At 52.6% G+C, this 19,903-nt stretch overlaps 1 protein-coding gene across 6 annotated transcripts in view; it reads right to left on the bottom strand.

The window, feature by feature from the left end:
- Positions 1-14,342: 14,342 nt before the first annotated feature.
- The window catches only part of ARB2A (ARB2 cotranscriptional regulator A), a 268,507-nt gene continuing 262,946 nt past the window's right edge, over positions 14,343-19,903 (bottom strand). For all 6 annotated transcript variants that reach the window (XM_074812896.1, XM_074812892.1, XM_074812897.1 and 3 more), the window contains one exon: positions 14,343-16,638. In XM_074812896.1, the coding sequence (XP_074668997.1) occupies positions 16,496-16,638 (143 nt within the window). In that variant the 3' untranslated portion in view covers positions 14,343-16,495. The remainder of the gene's footprint in view (positions 16,639-19,903) is intronic.

The raw sequence follows: 19,903 nt of genomic DNA, 5'->3' as shown, positions 1-19,903 counted from the left end.
AAAACCCATCCCCTTGAAGTCTCTGGGAAATCTTCAACCTTGACAGGAGGAAACTGTGGCTAATACATTCCTGGGAGCTACATACTCTGCTGTTAAGGAGGGAGAGAGAGCGAGCAATCCTTGCCTAGAAAGCATCCCGGGGCTTTTCATCCAGCGCCCGGGATGTGTTAGCACGTCGTGCAGAAAAGCTACAGCCACGATCGCGTTTTTCTCGTGGAGTTTTGCGACCCCCCCTTTTTACTGTTACAGCAGAGAGCCTGGTTTCGGCGTGGCTGTGTAAATAGCCAATTTACTCCTTTGCAGGTGTGTTCTCCCTACACAAACGCTTTCCCCCACTTTTATAGGAACTCTTAAAAAAAATTCTTTTTTTTTTTTTTTTTCCCTCTCCTGCTAAAATCACAGATGTTTATTTTATTGATATAACCTATACCTTGGTTATGCCGAGAATATTATGCCTCAACTAACAGTCATTTAGCAAATAATAGAGGCGCTCTGGATGCTTTCCAATGTTACACATGTACTTGGTCATAAAATGATATGTGAAAAAAATTAACATCTGCTTTCCTAAAATAAAGTGTTGCAAGTAGCTTTTTATGAATGCTTCCCTCATTTTAAAAAGAAATATGTAGAGATAAACTGGCATCCATATGTATAGCATATTTATAATGGTTTTAGATTTGAAGGTAGCTATTCATTGCATAAGCCATTTAGAACTGACGTTTTAAAAGCTACTTAACCTCAGACATCCTTGAATCTTAAAGAAGGATTCCCAACGATATTATTTAAAGAGGAATTTGCTGTAATTTAATTGCATATCAAGGCGGAACTCTGCACAGGCATGGCCCCGGATGGTGTGTTTAATACCGCTCCAACTCAGATTTTATTTACCTGCCTCCTCAACACGTCCTCCCCTCTTCCTTTCAGACCAGATGCCCGGGAGGTGCCATCCCGCTCCCCCCTCGCTCTCCTTCCTCCGCTCCCACCTTTGTCCCGGGACCGAGGCGATGCTTCCCGGCGCTGCTCACACCCGGGTTATTTCATCAAGCTTTGTCCTTTGTTGGGGAGGGGCGCGGGGGGGGGGGGGGGGGGGTATCGGGATCTACAACCACCCGTGTCTTTTTTACCATTTCTGCAATAAAAGGCCAGACCCTTTCCCCGCAAGAGCCGCCGGAACGTTTTGCAGATGTTTTCTGCACCCAAAATGACCTTCTGCTTCTTCCCCTGCCCCCCCCCCCCCCCCATCCGAAAAGGGGTTCCCAGATGCTCTCCTCCCCTTGCCCCGCCAGAACTGAGATGCCAAAACCGACGGAGTCCCGGGAGGTGGGGGGACACACGCCATAAGGCGACCCCAGGCGGGGGGGGGGGGGTGGGGTGTGGGTGGGGGGAGATGGATGTCTTGGGAGGGGACCCACCCCCGGGTCTGCAACAGCACCTCGGGCTGAACCCTCGTGGGGCGGCCCCGGCGTGCGGTCAGAGCATGATGAATGGGGGGGGAGCGCAAATCCCAGCCCCGCTTTGTGTCCCCATCCCAGATGTAGGGACTCGGGGGGGACCCTCCTCAGTGTCCCCCAAAGCCTGGGGCCTACCCTACCCTGCCTAGAAAACCAGGGTGACAGGGGACAGGGGGGTTGCTTCCCCCCCCGAGAGTCCTTCTGCCCCCCTCCGTGTCCGTGTCCGTGGGAGGCAGAGCCGGCCGACTGACCCATGGGTGTGGGGGGAGAGAGGGGAAGGAAACGGCCCCTTTCTGAGTGACAGGGTGCTTCCCCCCCCTTTTCTCCCCCCCCCCCCCCCCCCCCCAAAAAAAAAGCCGACCAGAAAACCGCTGTCATCACGGGCGGGGAATTTCCAGTGCTGATTCCCTCCGCGATTTACTTTCGTGGGGTGATTGGTTTTCTCTGCCACCGAGGCTGGTCCAAGGAAATGGGGGTTTGGGGGTCAGCAGGGAAAAGTCATGTACAGTTTCTGGAGAGGGGAAAAAAACCCACCCCCCACCCCCCCATCACTCTGACTGGGTTGGTAAAAATCATTAAAATATGTTAAGTGACATGAAGTTTGGATTTATGTGGACACACCGGACAGAAAGTGGACAGAGCCAGCGGGGAGAGTCACGCTTTAAGACAGGGGGTCTTTATTTATAGATGGTGTATTTATGGGGAAAGAAAGGGAATATCTTACAAAGCTCTCACTATACCCCGATAACAAACCTGTCACATCTTTACTTCTTTCTAGAAAAGAGCGAATGTCCTCATTTGAACATCTCTAAAGTGATTATTAGATGCCTCTCTGAGAAATCAGTTTGTGAGACCGAGCCCGGAACACACATACAAAAAAAAAAAAAAAAAAAAAAGAGAGAGAAAGAGGGGAGAGAGATTTGTTCACACTGTGTCCGTCTCTTCTTATTTTACCTTCTCAATACCGCTGGAGTATCCCTCCGTCCGCACTCTCACTGAAGGACCTTTCGTTAGTATGAACAACCCCTGCTTTAAAATAAAAGATTTGCACCAAGGGTGGAAAAAAAAGAGAGAAGAATAAGAAATCCAACTCACATTTTTTTAAAAATGTTATTATTATTTTTGCCCCCCCCCCAAGATGTGAGAACTTTTTTTTTTTTTTCCTGAGAGTGTGAAATGAAGGACACAAAGACAGTATATCAGTGAAAAGAAGAAAGTGGCCTTTTAATGAGAACTAAAGAAAACCAAAACGTAGATGAAATGTACCGTAAAAGCTGCTTCAAAGTACAGTCTAATTCCCTGAGTTCAGCCATCAGATAGATTTGGTAATTGGGAGTTTACTGCGCAGAGGTAAGGCAGCATGGTATGGATAACCCTGTATTTCTTCCCTTCAATAATTATAGATACGTTTCACGGACTGTCTTTGCACAGAACCATGAGATGCTAGAGACCTCTTACTCCTGCAAATCAAGGAAGAGCAGTCATCACCATTAAAAAAAAAAAAAAAAAAAAAAAAAAAAGAAAGAACCAAACCCAAACCCCCAAACCCAAACCAAACTACCTGCATGCTGCAAGTTGAAATGATTTCCCCCCTTTCTATTTGTGATCCAGGCTGCAGATGGACTCTAGCAGGGGCGATAACAGCATCAACTCGCTGCTGCTACCTTTACTGGTGTTTGCTCCTGTGCCTGGCTTTCATTTTGTGCGTATTTTCTGACCTTAGCTTTTGCTGTATCACAAAAAGTCTCCACAAGTAGCAGAGCGATAAATCCAACCAAAAATAAGACAGATTTCCTCATCGATGTGTAATAAAGTTAAAGGACATTGTTTTGTCAGACAAGCGCTAAGTAGAAAATAAATCTTTGGGTCTGGGAAACAAAACGGAGTGCTGTTGGCATGTGTGTAAATTTACTTTAAAAGCAATAAATCAACGTTAAACTAAACAGCTGGGCTCCCGATCTCGGAGAAGGTTTCAGTTTAAGCAAACCTCGCCGGCGAGGTGCGGCGGACACCCCGGACCCGCCGCCCCCCGCCCGCCGCCCAGCCCTGGGGACCTGCGGCCGCCGGGAGGGGGACGCCGGGGGCAGGGGTGGGGGGAACACCGGGGGCAGCCACCTCCTTCCACCACCCCCCGCCCCTTCCCCCAGTCCCGGCCCGCGGGTGAGGGGCTGCCCGCGGAGCCCCCTCGCCTGGGCTTGCTCCAGGACTGGATATCGCGACCTGTCGAAATAGCCCAAGATTGTTATTTTCTGAGTACTAATTTCATCATTTCCGCACCATGAGGCAGATGCACGGCAGGGATAGAGAGGGGCAGGAGTCTCTGCTTTTTTCAGTGTAGCTCCCCATTTTAAGAGAGCTCGCGAGTGAGTGTGAAGTGCACCTGCTCGCCCCGGGACCCCAGGCGTTGCTTGCCTAATCACATTTGCGGTCTGTTTTCAGAAATGCTGAAAGAGGTGGAGAGAGGAAAAAGAGAGGGAGAAGGGAGAAGGAAGGGAGAAAGGGAGAAAGGGGGAGAGGCAGAAGGAGAGAGAGGGAAAGAGAAAGAGGAAAAGAGAAAGAGAGAAAGAGAAGGAGGAAAAAGAAAGAAGAGGGAAAGAAAGAAAGAAAGAAAGAAAGAAGAAAGAAAGAAAGAAAGAAAGAAAGAAAGAAAGAAAGAAAGAAAGAAAGAAAGAAAGAAAGAAAGAAAGAAAGAAAGAAAGAAAGAAAGAAAGAAAGAAAGAAGAAAGAAAGAAAGAAAGAAAATAAAAAAGAGACAAGAGGGAAAGAAAAAGAGGTAAAGAAACATGGAGAGAGAAAAGAAAGAAGGAAAGAAAAGGAAGAAGCAGAAAAAGGAGAGAGAGATAAAGAGATAAAGAGATAAAGAGAAAAGAAAGAGAGAAAGAGAGAAAGAGAGAAAGAGAGAAAGAGAGAAAGAAAGAAAGAAAGAAAGAAAGAAAGAAAGAAAGAAAGAAAGAAAGAAAGAAAGAAAGAAAGAAAGAAAGAAAGAAAGAAAGAAAGAAAGAAAGAAAGAAAGAAAGAAAGAAAGAAACTAGAGACCTGCAGTAACATTTTAGCACGCTGATGTAGACACAACACGAATCAATAAGTTATTAAAACCCCTAAACAACAAAAGCAACATCGCAGAAGAGAAAACGGCATGGTTTTCTGTTAGGAAATACCTGTACGTGATTGAAAATTTTGAAGCAATCGAGTAAAAATGTAAAAGGACTTGACAATAAAGATGTTTTAGTACATAGGCGTGCATTGGTGTTAGTCATTTTCTTCCACACACTCGGGCGGCGGTTCGGGCGAAGGATTTGTGCTGATCCTCTGCAGGGTGAGCGCCTCAGATGTGCTTTGCAGGACCGCTCCGGTGCCCGCACACCACCGGCGGCTTGGTTTATTTTTGCAGAAATACTGAGGACACGACATAGAAGCCTTTCCCCCCCCTCCTCCCCCTTTTTTTTTTGTTTTGTTTTTTTTCTCTTGGTCCCTGAGATCCCCACAAGTCTCAGAAATAAAAGGTGACCCTTGACGGGACGGGACCGGCAGCGGTCATTTAATACACCCTGCCTTTGTTTTGCTCTCTTGGAGAGGAGGATCTCAGTACTCCGCAAAGTTTGTTCGCCTGTTTGTTTGTTTGTAGATAAGGACATTTTCAGTTTCTAAGTTTCACCCAAGGCACTGCTGCTGCTATCAGGTAACAGTTAAAGCAGCTTATTCGGTTCCCCTCGGTGCCTTGACAAATCGCCTTGGCTCTTTGGGCGCATTCACCCCGTTTCCACTCCCGATCGCGCCGTTGCTCCTCACACCCAAGAAGGTTTTATTTGTATATATTTTTACATTTTTGGGTGTGTTCCTATTTTCCCTGGCAGGCAGGGGCTGGGCTGGTGAGTCCTGGAGGTGAACATCCCGCTGCCCGTGTCCCCCCACCCCCATCAAGCGCCTAAATCCGCACGTCGCGCAGCGTGCTCACACAGAATTAATTTAAAAAAAAAAAAAAAAAAAAAAAAAAGATGGAGAAATAGATTGTCCTAATAAACAGGCGAAGGACAAAGAGCGGAGCGGCCCCCCCCTCCTCCCCGACGGAATCCGAGCGCACCTTCCCCCCGCTCCTCCCCGCCCGCCCCGGGGCCGTCCCCCGCCGCCGGGCAGCGCCGTCCGCTCCCCCTTTTGCCGCTCCGCGCTCCGCGGCCCCTTCCGCGCCCGCTCCGCGCCGCCGCCGCGCCGCCGCGCCGTTTCCCGCGGCGGGGGCTAGATGGCGCTCCGCCTCGCGGGACCCGCCGCGCCGCCGGCCCACGCCGCCGCGGACAGCACCGCGCCCGCGCAGGCATCCGCGGAAAGCCCCGAGGGGCGCAACAGGGGCGGCGGGATGGGGCTGGGGTGGGGAGTGGGGGGGGGGGGGGGGGGGACGGCGCTGGGGGGGTGTTTTTCCCGGGTGTGCGTCGGGAGGGAAGCCGGGAGGGGGGGTGGTTCTTCCACACCCACTCGTGTCCTAAACCACGCAGTGAGTTACCTCGGGCCTCAGCCGCGCCCGCCTCAGAGCGCGGATCCGCGGGCGGCGGCTGATTTGCCGTCGGTGCCGCGGAAGAGGCTCCGCGGGTCTCGTTTCCGCGGGAATATCAACACGTCCCCCGGAGTTAGCCCCCGTGTCACTCTGTCATTAACCCATCAAGACAATTATGACGCATTCAGGGTGCAAGTGCCGTAAAATCCAACGCGGGCCTTTGATCTTTTCAGGGCTGCGAGGCATTCGGTATATTTCTTATGATTATTATTATTCCCCCCCCCCCGCCCCCCGCCCCAAGTCAAATGTCAATACCCGAGGTAAAGACTGATAACGCTGAACAGCGGTCTGTGCGCCTGTATTTTCCAAAACCACTACCCGGGCTCCATCACAACCCCCGTATTTAAAGGCTGAACGTCATTTTTGTGCAGAATAAATGATGTCTCCTGCAGGACAGATATTTTAAAAGTTGCTGTAGGGGATAAAACCGACAAAGAGTAAATCAACCCACCGGTCTGCGGTGTGATCAGCACTAGCGCTGCCGCTGTGGTTATTGCTGTTATTAATTGAACTGGGAGGCTTCTATCAATTCGCATCGTTCCTTGAGGAAAGTGGCCTGTGAGAAGGGGGGGAAAAGTAATAGTAAACAGTGAATCACCAGGCGCTGCCTCGCAGACGAGGCGGGATGGGGAGGATGCTGAATTGCTCATTTGAACTCATTTTCTCAGAAAACGCGGCAGCTCCTTTCTCAGTGGGATGAATCCGAGGGAGTTTGAGTGGCCTGATTGGTAAACTTTATTAGGGATTTTTTGGATCGGATTATTCGGATTTGGTGCCGTGGGATCTTTGTGGAGTCTCTCTCTCTCTCAATAGGTGTTAGGCTGTAACTAGGAGGCGCTGAAAACCTAAGGCGGAAAATTTACAACTTGATCAGCTCCAAACCACACACACCAAAAAAAAAAAAAAAAAAAAAAAAATCTGCTACTGTTGCAAACATATGTTACGGATTAAGTTAAGCAAATGGCTCTAGTTTTGCAAGGTTGAAAGCTGATAATGAAAACTTATATGCTAAAGAGTTTGGCTTTTGTTCTAACTCCAGTTACTTAAAGGCTAACAAATCCCCTCTACCTTTCCGGGAAATAATAATAAATAAATAAAAAACCCCCAAAACAACAAAACTTCCTGTAGCTGGGAAGGGAGCCGTGACAATTGCCCTTCTGCCGGAGCTGTGCCTGCCCTGAGCTTTGAATTTCTCGCTACCTAAGCTCGGCCAGGTATTCGTTTCAGGGAAGAAATAGGAGAGGTCTGGGTGTTTTCCCGGCGGCCGAGCCAGCCCCCCCTTCTCCTCATCGGGGGTGTCACGCCAGAGAGCCGAGCACCCCGTTTCCCGAAGGCTTGTCAGCACCTTCGGAGTTCGGATTTGTTTTTCTTCCCCTTTTCTCTCTTCCCTCCTATTTTTTTTCCCCCCCCCAGCTCAAAATCCTGACGGCAGCGTCAGTTCCCTTCTCTGAGGTACACTGCGGAGAGGAATTTGCCCCCCCCCCATCTTCTCGCCCCCACCCCCCACCCCCCCGCTCCCCTTCCCCACCGAGGTCCCCACGTCTCTCCCTGGGTGGGGGAGATGCGTGTCCGCAGGAACAACCCCGCTGCCCCCCCTCACACACCCCCGCCCCCGCTGGAGATGCCGCATGTCGCGACCTGGCGACAGGACTCAAGCCCATGCTGGTCCCCTGGAACCGCACTGGTGGGGCCGAGGTTGGGGGGGGGAGGAAGGATGGAGGGTGGGCAGCGGGATGAGGAGGAGGACCCCTGCCTCCGCGCGGGACCGGGAACGCGTGGGGATTTTCCTCCCCTTGGAGCGAGCAGCGTGGACACGACATTGACAAATGGCCGAAAAGACAGGAAAAGTCATTTCCAACGACTTTGAGGGGTTACGGGAGAAGAGGGAGAGGAAAGCGCAGAGGATGTCTCGGGACTCCTCCTCGGGCTGGGGAAGATTTGTTTATTTATTTCCGAAGAGAGAAGGGGGGAAAAAAAAAAAAAGTCTCCAAAAAAGGGAAATAAAATAACATTTGCTCTATTCGTACGGGAAACTTTCCGTGTTCCCCCAGCGGAGGAGAGCCCCAGACGGGGCAAAACGCCTTTGAACGACCCTTTCCTTCCCGCAGAGCGCGGCCAACTGCGCGGAGCTCCGCGTGGGAGCGGGGCAGCGGTCACGGCCACGCACGGCGGGTGGGCAGCACAGGGGGACGCAGGGAGGGCGGCCGGTGCGCCGGCTCCACCGGCTTTGGGGTGAGAGGCAGAGGCGGACCCGGTCCTGGGAAGGGAGACAGAGTAATAGAGATCTTAAAAAAATAATTTAAAAAATTAAAAAAAAAAAATCCATCTCCCCCAAAACCCCGAACCACCAGAAGACACAACTAAATCCAGGCAGCTGGGGTCAAAATCTAAAAAGTTGGGGCGGATCCTAACGAAACTCCAGCGTTTGCATTTCCTTGCAAAGCGCTCAGAGAACCCAGGACTCGCTGGATATCTGGGGGTCCTTTTTCCCTGACCATAGTAAAGGCGCAGAGTGGAAGCCAGCCGTGTTTCCATCTGCCCTTAAAAATAAAATATTAAAAAAAAAAAAGGCAAGTAAGAAAGAGAGAGAGAAAGAAAAAAATAAAGAAAAAGAAGGACAAGAAATTGAAAGGAAAAATAAACCATTTAGGAGAATATGCAGCGCTGCAAAATATTTATAAGCCTTCGGTTTCGTGTGCGTGTGGCCAAGGCTTTGATGCCGGCGTCTCCCTCCGTGCCGAAGTCGTCGAGAGAAGCCCCCCGCCCTGTGGGAAGCCGGGGAGGGGGGTTTGTGCCCCCAAAACGCCCCGGAGCCTCCCGCAAGGGGGGTCTCACCACAGGTCCCCCCGCTGCCTCCGCCGCCGGTCCCGGCCCCCACGGGGGGCATCCCGTACCCCTCCGCGGAGGTCTGGGTCGGTGGTGGCTTGAGACAGGACTGGGGTTACCCCCACCCCCTGGAAACCCCCAAAAGACGGCTGGGGGGAGGGGGGGACACACAGACACACGATACAACCATGCGGGCGGCCCCGTCCAACCGCGGCGGCGGGACTGTGGGTCGGGGGGGAACGGAGCAAACGGATTCCCGGCCCCCGGCCCCTCCAGCCGGACCTGGGTCGGGAGGTGGCCCGGGAGGGGGTACCCCAACCCGCGGGGGCCCCATGCCCACCCCCTCCAGGGACGGTGCCCGCAGCCTGGAGCGCAGCGCTGGGGCCGGGGGAGCGACGCTCGGTCTCACCCCGGAACGGGGGGGTGGGGGGTTTGTGCAGCGGGTCTGGGCCCCGTCGGGGTCGGGGGATGCTCATCCAGCGCCGGGACAGCTCTGACACTCCCCCCCCCCCCCGCCCCCCCCCCCCCCCGCCCCCGCCCTCCGCTACCCGTGGGGCGAGCTGCGCCCGGGAGGAGTGCACGGCGGAATTAACTTTTCCCTCCGTTTTTCCTCTCCCCTTCCTCTTCTTCCCCTGCTTTCAAGCAGCCGGCGGGCGAAGACTTTCTCCCTGACGGCTCTAGGTGTGTCGCGACAGCGCAAACCACCAAGCAGCGCAGTGCAGCCCCCCCAACCCCTCCCCACGGGGCGCCCCGTGAAGGGGGGGGTGTGTGGATCTCCCCGGCAGGACCGAGCGGTCCCCACGCCCCTGGAAGATGCTCGTTGGGGTTCAGCGGTGCCTGGAGGGGACACACACACACATCTCCCCCCACCACAGTCCCCTCTGGGTGGAGGGGGGGGCGGGTTAGGGGGGGGGGGGCGGAGGGACCCCCGAGCCCCGACGGCGGCGGCGGCGCTGCCAGCGCTGTCCATGGTGCTGGGCCCGCCCCGAGCGGCCGGGAGGGGGGGCGGGAGGGAGGAAGAGTGGGGGGAGAGGGGGGGAAGGAGGTGGGGGAGTGAGGGAGGGAGGGAGGGAGGGAGGGAGGGAGAGGGGGGGAGCTCGGAGAGCCCCTGGGAAGGACGGCATCCTGCCCGGTGGTCCTTGCCCCGAGCGCGCCGCCGCTTTTTTGGGGACGGTCCTGGCTTTGATCCGCACGAAGGGCTCTAGTGGGTGGCGTGGGGAGCCCACGGGAAACACCGCGATAGGCAACGCGCACCCCCCCCTCACCCTCCACCTCCCCACCCGCGGGGCCCATCCCTCGTAGCTGTGGCAGTGCCCCAACCCCAACCCCCACCCCCCGAAGAGGGGTTGGACGCTAAATTGGCGGAAAGTACAAAGGAAACCATTCATAACCCAAATAATCATAATAATAATAAAAAAAAAACCCAAAAAAACACCCCTATAACAGCCCATCTGAAGTGCGCGTAGAGAGATGCGTGAGGGTGGGGAGGTCTCCCCCAGACATCCCCCGGCCTCAGAACGAAGGAAAGGCTGGATCTGAAGCGAATAAGAGAAAAAAGAAAAAAAAATAAAAAACCAACACCAAACAAACAACCAAAACCCACAACTCAGTGGAAGTTGAGCGTGTGGGAAGGGGACGGAGAAGCTGGTCAAAGCGACCGGCTCGCTGCGAGCCGCCAGATCAATTATTGACAAGTTAGAGGCTTTCTCCCCAAAAACGCAGGGCAGAGCAGGACCGGGCACGGTGCTGGGGAGGAAGTTATTTTTGTACCTGCGTGTTGCGGGGAGGCGCGGAGGACCCTTCGCCTCAAGGGCTTGGCTACGGAAAAACAAAACCAGTATCTCATCGTTTGGCGAGTCAAGCTTAGAGAGAGAAGGCGTAAAACGGTCCCGGGAGGGAGGGGAGATGCGCGGGAAGGTTATTTATCTAATTGTGTCAGAGATAGCAGCTTGAAAGCAGGAGTTTGAAGGCAGAAGTCTGGAGACAGTCCTTTACCAGGCATTAGGGGATTAGGTAGGGCGCGAGGAAAGAGAAATGGAAATGACAAAAGGAGACGACCCAGGCCTTTCCTCAGAGGGGTCAGCTCTCTCCTGCGCCGCATTTAATGGGAAATAACTGATGCTATTGTCTCCGCCGGGATAAACCAGCCTGCAGGACCATCTCCCGGAAATATTCATATTTACTTGACTCCGGTTGAGGGGTGCGGGGAGGGGGTGGTGGTGGTGTATCTAAGCGGCCCATTTCAACCCGTTCCCGGGTCCCCGGGACCCCGCGCCGGCAGCCAGGCTGAGGTGGTGCAGAGGCTCTTGTCTGCCAGCACTATTTTTATTCCCCCACTCGTGTTTCACCTTGCTCCTGCAAGGCGAGGAGGAGGTGCGAGGCGGGCGTCTGCCTGGAGCGGGCGTTTGGAAAATCACTCCGGAGGCAAAACTTCCCCCACGTGGAACTCCCGCAAACTTCGCGGGTGCCAGTCTGGGCTGGAAACCCGCTTCCCCCGGGAAAGGCTTCTCGGGTTGATGTTAATGACAGGACAAAACAAAAAACAAAAAACAAAAAACCCCTAAACAACCCAAACCCCCCCAAAAACCGAACCCGGTGGGACAGCAGAAACGCTTCTCCCCTCCGGACACTCATCCCACGCAGTGCCCACGGGGTCAGGAGATCACTGCGGTCTATGTCACTAGAAATAAGCCCCTTTTTAAAAGTTTCTGCTTCCCAAGAGCTTAGAGAGAGACCCAAGTGCAACGCTGCAAACCGTGGGGACTTCCCTCAGCAAGGTCACGGCTTGGAGACCGGAGAAATCCGTCGGTTTGTGGGCGAAGTTAAACGCGGGTGGGACGCCCCCCGGATTTGCAGCTCATCTACACGCCTGAGAGGTCCTCCCGAAGTCTGCGCGAATACTTTTATTTATTATTATTTTTTTAAAATATTTGTTTTATTTTGAATCGACTCAAAGCAAGAGCTAAACATTTCCAGCAGTCCGGGTGCGGATGGAGGAGGAGGAGGAAGAGGAAGGGGAACTTCACCGCCGGTCAGTTCCCATCGCCAGGACCCTTCCTCCTCACAACAAGGCGTTTGGGTGGAGGGGGAAACTTGGAGAGCGCGTGTCATAACCGGAGAGTGCGGTGATTGTGCAGCTGATGGAGCAGAACAAATTCTGCAGCTCGGGAAATGGTTTTCTTCGTATTTGTGACCAATATCTGCATCTTTACACGGAGGAGGGGGGGGGAGGGATGGTGGGGAGCGCCCAACAGAACGAATAAAACCGCTCTGACCGGGTGAAATTAAACCCACTGGTCACTGAGGGCTTGATGAGAGAGAGGGCAATTGTCTGCATTTTTCACATTTGGCTACTTTTTTTTTTTTTTTTTTTTTTTTTTTTCCGCCCACCATTTAAATGACAGTACTTAGGACGGCGAAATTTAGAGATGCAGTAAAGCTGCTTGTTTGAATCCACTTTGAAGTAATAATGCTAGTGGGTCTGAAATCCAGATCTACCAGCTAATCTCTAGTTTTGCCTTCAAACGGAATTCAGTTACAAAGAGCTTGGAAAGATTTTGCGTCTATTCAAGAGGCACAAAATCTTTAATTTTCTGAGGAGCAAAAACTCCCCAAGAAACTTCATATAGCTCCTTAGGTTTTGCTTAGCATACGTGATAAAACATTGATTGTCGCAGTTTGGTGACCCATGAAATTTGGGGGTTAGTTTTCTCTTCAGACCAGAGCATATAATTATGCAAATAAAGAGCTGTCACTGATCTAGTGAAATACTCACAAACACATGCAATCCAAAATGGAACAGAAAAGTGAAAATTTGTGGTATTATGATGGTACAATGATAAATGACATCTCCTTCCAAGTTTCTCGAGAAGTACATTTTTCACACTTTGTCGAGGACGTCAACATAACGCGGGCACACACACACACACACACGCGCGCACACACACACACACACACACACACACACACGTCCCTGCGAGATCCAGATCCCCACGAAGGCGTGCACACACACGCATCCCTCCACTCTGGTAAGATGTAAAGCTCTACCCGGGTGTACGACGGATGTACACATTTCTTGGCAGGTTATTTTTGGTTTGGCTGACTCGAGAACGGTGCAATATGGGGCTCCACGCAGTTTTAGATGTGACACTTTTCATTTGTACTCCTGAATGAAATTCCTAGAGGGGGGAAAAGCAAAACAAAACAAAACAAAGCAAAACAATTAGTGATGTTTCTCGGCGACAGAGGAAAAATGCGCATTCCCACGAAAAGCAGCAGCATCTTTTGGCTGAGTCCGGGAGAATCACACCCCGGCGACTGTAACCGGTGTATCGCCATGTCGCAGACGCGGGATTTCTTTCTTTTTCTTACCCCCCCCCCCCCTCCCCATTTTCCCCCCACCACAGCCCTGCTGTGTTTGGGGGTCTGCTGATTGTTTTTATTTTCCTGAATATTTTTTCCTGCTCCCCCTTCTTGGCGAGCAAACATTACTCTCGCTGACCCATCTCCCCAACATTTTGGCTCGCACGACAGTGTGCAAACCTTTTGGCCTTCGGGTCATGAGAAATTGGGGAATCTCCTGTAGATCCTATCCTAGGGTCAGTTTTGCTGTGTTTTACTTTGGTTTTGCGATTTATTTATATTTTTTTGGGGTCATTTTTGAGCGTCCAGCCCCAAAGTTACCCAGGGCGCAGGCTGTTTGCATGATGTCAGATGTTCAGGGACTTCCCCCGTGATGAAATCTCGAGGGAGCTGATGTCAGACCTGCTAAAGACGTCACGGCGTGTAACTTAAAAAAAAACCCCAAACAACAAAACACCAAAAAACCCCATCGATCCGAAGGAATCCACTAAATCCTCCCTCCGAAGCGTGTTTTAGGGCTAATGTCGTCACCTTTCCACGCGACAGGGACGTGGGGTACACGCCGGGATGCCCTCACGCCCTCCTCTCCTCCACCTCCCCTCGGAGTGACACTTGCTGCGCGTCCCCCCCCCCCCCCCCTCGGAGATGTTGCCTCCCCCACTCTCTGTGTCCCGTCCCCCCTCACCCCCCCGCCTCCTTCTCCGTGAGGAACCGGTCAAACCCCACTCGCAGGGTGTATTTTTTAATATGATTTAGTGTTTAGGATTAGCTAAATCACCACCTTTTAGGGTGAGGGACCGCGGGGCGCGCTGCCCTGCGCTGCTTCCCGCGGAAGGGGTTGCGGGGGGGGGGCTCACTCTCTCTCGGGAAGAGGGGCCGACCCCTGGGCCGTGGGGGTGGACACGCAGCCCACTCCGCGGCGCGGAGGACACCCCCCCCCCCTCCCTCCACACCCCCCTCCCCCTCCGCGGGGGGGGCAGGGTCCCAGGGGGGCATCTCACACCTTTTCTCCCCAAAAAACAGGTCGAGGTCCTGTTTGCAAACACACCGCTCCCCCCGCCCGCTCTGCCCCGCGTGCTTTCCTGGGCAGGGGGGGAACCGCACCCGCGCAGCCCCACGCTACCCACCGGGGACCGCGGGGACACAAAGCGCGCACGGAGGAGAGAAAAGAGCATCTTTATTTTTTGTTCAGTGCAAGCGAAGCAGCCACCCCTGTGCTTTACAGCCCCCTACAGAAGCGGTAACGCGAGCCGGGCCAGGGGCACGGTAAAGAAAAAGACTTAAAAAAAAAAAAAAATTGGAAAAAAAACCAAAAAGGGACAAATCATTACATTAGAAATTTTTCTACATTTCGTTTCTCGTCGACACTTACAAAAATAGATCCGTTCCCGCGACATTTGGCACCCCGGAGACCCCATCTCACCTCCCCGACGTGAGGGGCGGGGGGGGGGGGGGGCGAGGGGAGCAAACCTCCCCCTCCCCGGCTGTGGAAAGACGCACAGACACCCAAAACACGCGATGTAAACGCCCTCCTCCCCCCCCCCTACAGACAGAGGGTCCGGGAGGGGTGGGGTGGGCACAGGAAGGGGGTCGGGGAGGGGGGAGTGGAGTCAGACCGGTCGCGGGCAGCAGCATCCTCGGACGGGGAAGGCGGTGACCGAGGTTGGGGGGGCGCGGTGCCCAGCAACAGGTTCCCCGCCAGGAAGAAAAACCGCCAGGTGCGGATTTTACGCTGCCCTCCGCTTAGGCACGGCCTAACCCCTCCCTCCCACCCCGCCCTGGGGGGGATACAGGGAAAGGGGAGAGGTCAAATACAGCTGGAGCCGGGGGGGGTGTGTGTGGGGGGGGGGGGGGGGGGGGGGGCACAACACATGGGAAACCCCACCGCAGGTGGAGATGCGGGTGCGGAGAGCCCCCCCCAACCGGAGGATTTTCGCCCAAACCCGGCAGGGCTTCCCCTTGCACTCCCCCCCGCACCATGGCCACCGCCCGGCATCACCCCGTTTTAACGTGTCCCCCCCCCGCCCCATTCCCAGCCCCCAGCTGTGGGATAGGAAATATTACATGAGGGGGTGTGGGGTGTGGGATGGGGGGTCCCAAACCCCTGTGTTTTGAGTGTTGCCTCAGCACCAGAGGCGAGGCGGGCACGGCCATTGAAGAAAAAGATCACTTTAATTTAACATCATCAACATTAAGGAGCTTAATTAGCGCGCTCCCTCGCCCGGGCACGGCCATCAGGCACGTCTTGTCCCTTATCAGATGTTTTAGCAGAGAAAAGCTGCCTGACGGTGGCTACAGCTGTATCCCCCCACCCCCCCGCCCCACGCGTGGCGTGGGGTCCCCACGTAGGGCAGCCCCGCCGGCCGCCCCCCCCCCCCCCCAACAACCCCCTACCCAGAAGCCTGGAGAAGTGGGGGAGAACCCGTGAGTTTAGGGAAAAAAGGGAATAACCCCGGGATGGCAAAGTCATTACAAACCCGGCATATGAAAACGGAAGCATCTTTGCGTTTAAAAATAAACAGGAAAATGTGCAATGTGTCGCCTTTTTTTTTTTTTTTTTTTTGCTGTCGTATTTCACAGTGTGATCCAGCCAGTTAATGAATAGGCATTTTTTTTAAGTGGAGCTTTCAAAAGGAAGAGAAGATCTACAGATAATGCCATTGATCTGGCAGGAGGAGAAAATCTCTACAACAAAGGGGCTGTCCTATAAATCTGGAGCAAACTTCTTGGACCCTCCTACCAGCAGAAAATGAAAGAGTCCAGAGTTGATCCCACTTGGTCCCAGAGAAAGAGAAGGCTATTGGGTGTAAAATCACCGGCTGGTTAACTCTCTAACTTCTGAGTTAGAGCTGTCTTTTAAAAGAAAAGAGTAATTCCTATTTTGTTCTGTCTCAAAATAGAAGGAAGCAGCAAAAAATCCTGCAGGCGATAGGACCACGACGAAGCTGTTAAATTCTGGCATCAGCTTGGTGCAGGGCTATGTCAGGGCAATTAGAGCTGCACCATGCTGCACTGTGCAGTACCACTGTCAGCCTTAATCTGCGCGCTGATGGGCAGCACGAAATCCAAGTTACAGCCCACAGGAAGCACAACCAGTGAACCCATATTGCTTTGACAGTTGCACTCATCTAGAAATAATGCAAAACGCTATTTAGATGTATACATCACGACCCTGTGCTCTAGGAAGAAAACAATCTAATGAGGGGCTGGGAGACTCCTTGCAGAAAACAAGCAGTGAAGAGGTGGTTGTTGTTGTTGTTGTGTGTGTTTTTTTGTATTTCCCGCCCTCCCCCCCCCCCCCCCCTTCTTTTTACAATTCTTCGTATTTTATCCTGTTGGAGCGCCGCGTTGGGGTTGGTTTCACTGAGCTGTTCTTTGCCTCTACCGCCTCGCTGAAGAACTTGAAAATAGATGGAAAACTCTTCCAGGAAGTTAGTTCGTGGCGCTCTGTACCTGCAAAATACAAAGGCAACGGTTTGACTGGGGGGGTCATTTTGACGCAAAACCCTGACGAAGCCACCCCACCGCTGGCCGCTAGTCCAGGGGGAGCCCGGGGAGGGGGGGTCAGGGCTGCCCTGCTGCCCAATTTGGGTGCAGGCGGGCAGGAACAACTGTGCACACGGACAGACAGCAGACGTGCACACGCGTGGCCACCAGATCAGAGACCCGCAACGCGTCTCGGGCCGGGCAAAGCGAGACCCCAAAGCACCCTGCTAAGTAAAGCGTCGTTAAAGCACTCACCTGTCTGGCCTACCTTGGGGAAACAAGTGTCTACTTTTCAGGGCTGGCGTACTTTGTATTATTTTTTTCGTTTTATGCTGCTTTTAGCCCGGCATATGCATTTTTAAATGAAAGAGAACACCTGACCTGAACAACAACCGATGCATCACCAAGGCATCCTTCGTCCACCCTTCCCCAACAAACCGTACATGATATTGAGGCAGTAAATTGGACCTTTCCTGCTTATCTCTTCCCTCTGCCTACGAATTCACCTCTTATCTTCTTCTTTTGGTGGGTGCTTCTATTGTTTTACAAGTGTCTCCTTTGACGCACAGCACGTTTGCTTTATTGAAACAAAAAACCCCCCCGACAACCCCCAAAACAAAACCAAGACGATGGAGATCGGGAGCCAAGCGCTGCGAAAGAGTTGGGAGCTCTTCCTGGGTAACCCAATTATGCGGAGATGCTGCCTGGAAGTCTCTGGATCCTGGGCCTCCGCTTGATACTTTAACATTGTTAATGATAATTCTTTAGTCTGTAATAGTAGGTCATTGCTATGGTTACTCTACAATGGTGCAACACTTCACTTTCCCCTTCAGCTATTCGCTGAGACCCGGTAACCACATTTGTTGCCTAGCAACAGTTTTGTGACAGTATCACAATCTGGGGGTGACAACAATGAAGGACACGGTGGCCGTGGCCTGCCCGGCGGAGAGAGATGCCGCGCGGGGCAGCCAACGGTCCCCGGGGATGCGGGGCGGCCGCCCTGGAGGGATGCTTTGACACGCACACCCACCTTCACACCCCCGCCGGGACCCTCACCCCTGTCTCTCCATCCGTGGTGTGTTCTTGGCGGCTCTGTGCACACTGTCCCCTCCAAAAAGTCTTTGATGGAGGTGCTACCCGTCACGTCGCCCTCCCCCGCTCCCTCGCAGGCAGCCATCAGACAAGCTCGTCCAAAAAAGCCCTCCACAGAAAGACACCACTTCCCACACAAAGAGACGTTTTTGTACAAAGAGGATCCACGTCACGCGCGCAACACAGATTCCCCCCGCCCCGGCTGCGCGTTTGTCGTACGGAGACGATTCATGACATCTTACACAAATTTCCCAGAGGCGCCTTTTAGACGAACGCTTCCCACCTCCAAACTCACCCGTCCTCGCGCAAACCCTCTTCGCTGGGAGGCAGATCTTGCAGGTGGCTTTCAACGCAGACCACCTACTCCAACCCCTACGAGAGCCCCCGCCATAGTCATCCTCCTCGCCAACGTTTGTTCCCCCACCTCAGGGTCATCCCGTAGGCAGAGGTTTCCCACCACGGCAGAAGGATAAAGCTCCCCTTCCAGCACAACCCGCAGACCCTTCCCTCAGGTTACGGCACGGTTGGGTACTCTAAGACTGGCCGCTGCCACCACCCAACGACACCGGCAAAGACGTCATCTACCGAAGCAGGTTTTATGGGGGGACAGGCTGTTCTAGCACACCCCAAGGACAATCCTGCGCAGGGAGGTCTCCTCACACAGCACATGGTCACATCACGTTGAGCCCCAAGAGGCAAAACGTCTTCCCATGTGGCTTTTCTGGGCCCTATGCGGACGCTTCCCATACAGACACGTCTCTGCCACTCCTGCCTGCCCCCATCCGTCTCCTTCTGTCTCCATCTCCACCATTAAGAGTCACTGGATTAAACTGGATGAAAATACAGGCAGTGAACATTATGCTGTTTCTTCCCCCCTTTCTTTCTTTTTCTTTCTATCAACAACCTTCCTCCTCTGTGAAAGGGCTGTCCAGAAACAAAAAATGACAAAACAATAAGTTTCTGAAGCCTCCCCATCCCTTTCTCTGTCCCGCCTTCTCCCATGCACTCTCCTCATGTCCTCAAGAGAGATCAGGCTTACATTCACTGGTGTTGCTGAAACTGATTAACCTACAGCCTTCCTGTAGCAACCCCTCTCAACCCACCCCTCTCAAAAAACAATTCAAGCTTTGAGTCTAGAGGGACTCAGTGATTCAGCGGTCTAAAGCAATTTTAACACTCCCTATTTTCCCTTTCCTAGTAACAATCTTACTGACAGATGAACAATTTCCCTGGTGATAAAATCACTACAATGGCTATTTAGTTTCCAGGATTATGATGATTCTTTGCTTGATTAATATTGCAATAAGAAAAGCTTGCCAAGTATCTGCCTTGGCCCTTTATAGTCATTTAAAGGTCAAATTCTGTCCTTACGTATTCACATTCAACTACCACTAAAGGGAGAGCCCTAAAAATTTAACACTGCACAGACTGTGCATTTATGATTTATATACTAGAGGCTTGGAAAATCAGACAGAAGCGAGAGGAGTTATGTCCTACGGGTGATGACAGATTTGGCCATAAGGTTTTCGCCAGAGGAAAAATATCATTGACGACTGCAATCTCAACTGTGTATTTAGTAGTAGACAAATCTAAATTAAATGCATGAGCAGCCATCTATTTTTTGATAGAAAGAACCGTTTGTGAGAGTCAGATAATAAAAAGCAGTTGTACTAAAGCCGAGGTCCTCTAAGGTATACATACCCTCAGCGCTCACTAATTTCAACGGCCATGATGATAAACTGCACGATTCAATATACCGTATTAAGTGATGGCTTGTCGCACAACATATAGTGATGTCAGACATTAATTATTTGAGAAATCTTAGGAGCATATTGCAATGAAAAGTCATATAAAAACTGTTAAGTGTGGGAGACAGCTAGAACGTCCTAATAAAGCTACAGTCACAGGAGGAAAAAAAAAAATCAAGCCGCCAGCTCCCAGCCCCACAAAGAGAAGTGAGAGAAATGCCATAAAAGTGGAGGGACCTTCCAGTTGCTAGCACGCAAAGAGGTAGGGAGAACTGGATGTATGCTTTAAGGAGCTCCGAAGAGAAGGTGGATCCAATAACACGTGGGGTAAAATGAGCAACGACTGCAAAACGGCGAACAAGTTTCAGAATCAATTTACCCACCGCCACAAA

This window comes from Strix aluco, chromosome Z (genome assembly GCF_031877795.1).
Source record: "Strix aluco isolate bStrAlu1 chromosome Z, bStrAlu1.hap1, whole genome shotgun sequence".
NCBI lineage: Eukaryota > Metazoa > Chordata > Aves > Strigiformes > Strigidae > Strix > Strix aluco.
The sequence above is the reverse complement of the archived record's forward strand: the minus strand, read 5'-3'. Positions and strand labels throughout refer to the sequence as shown.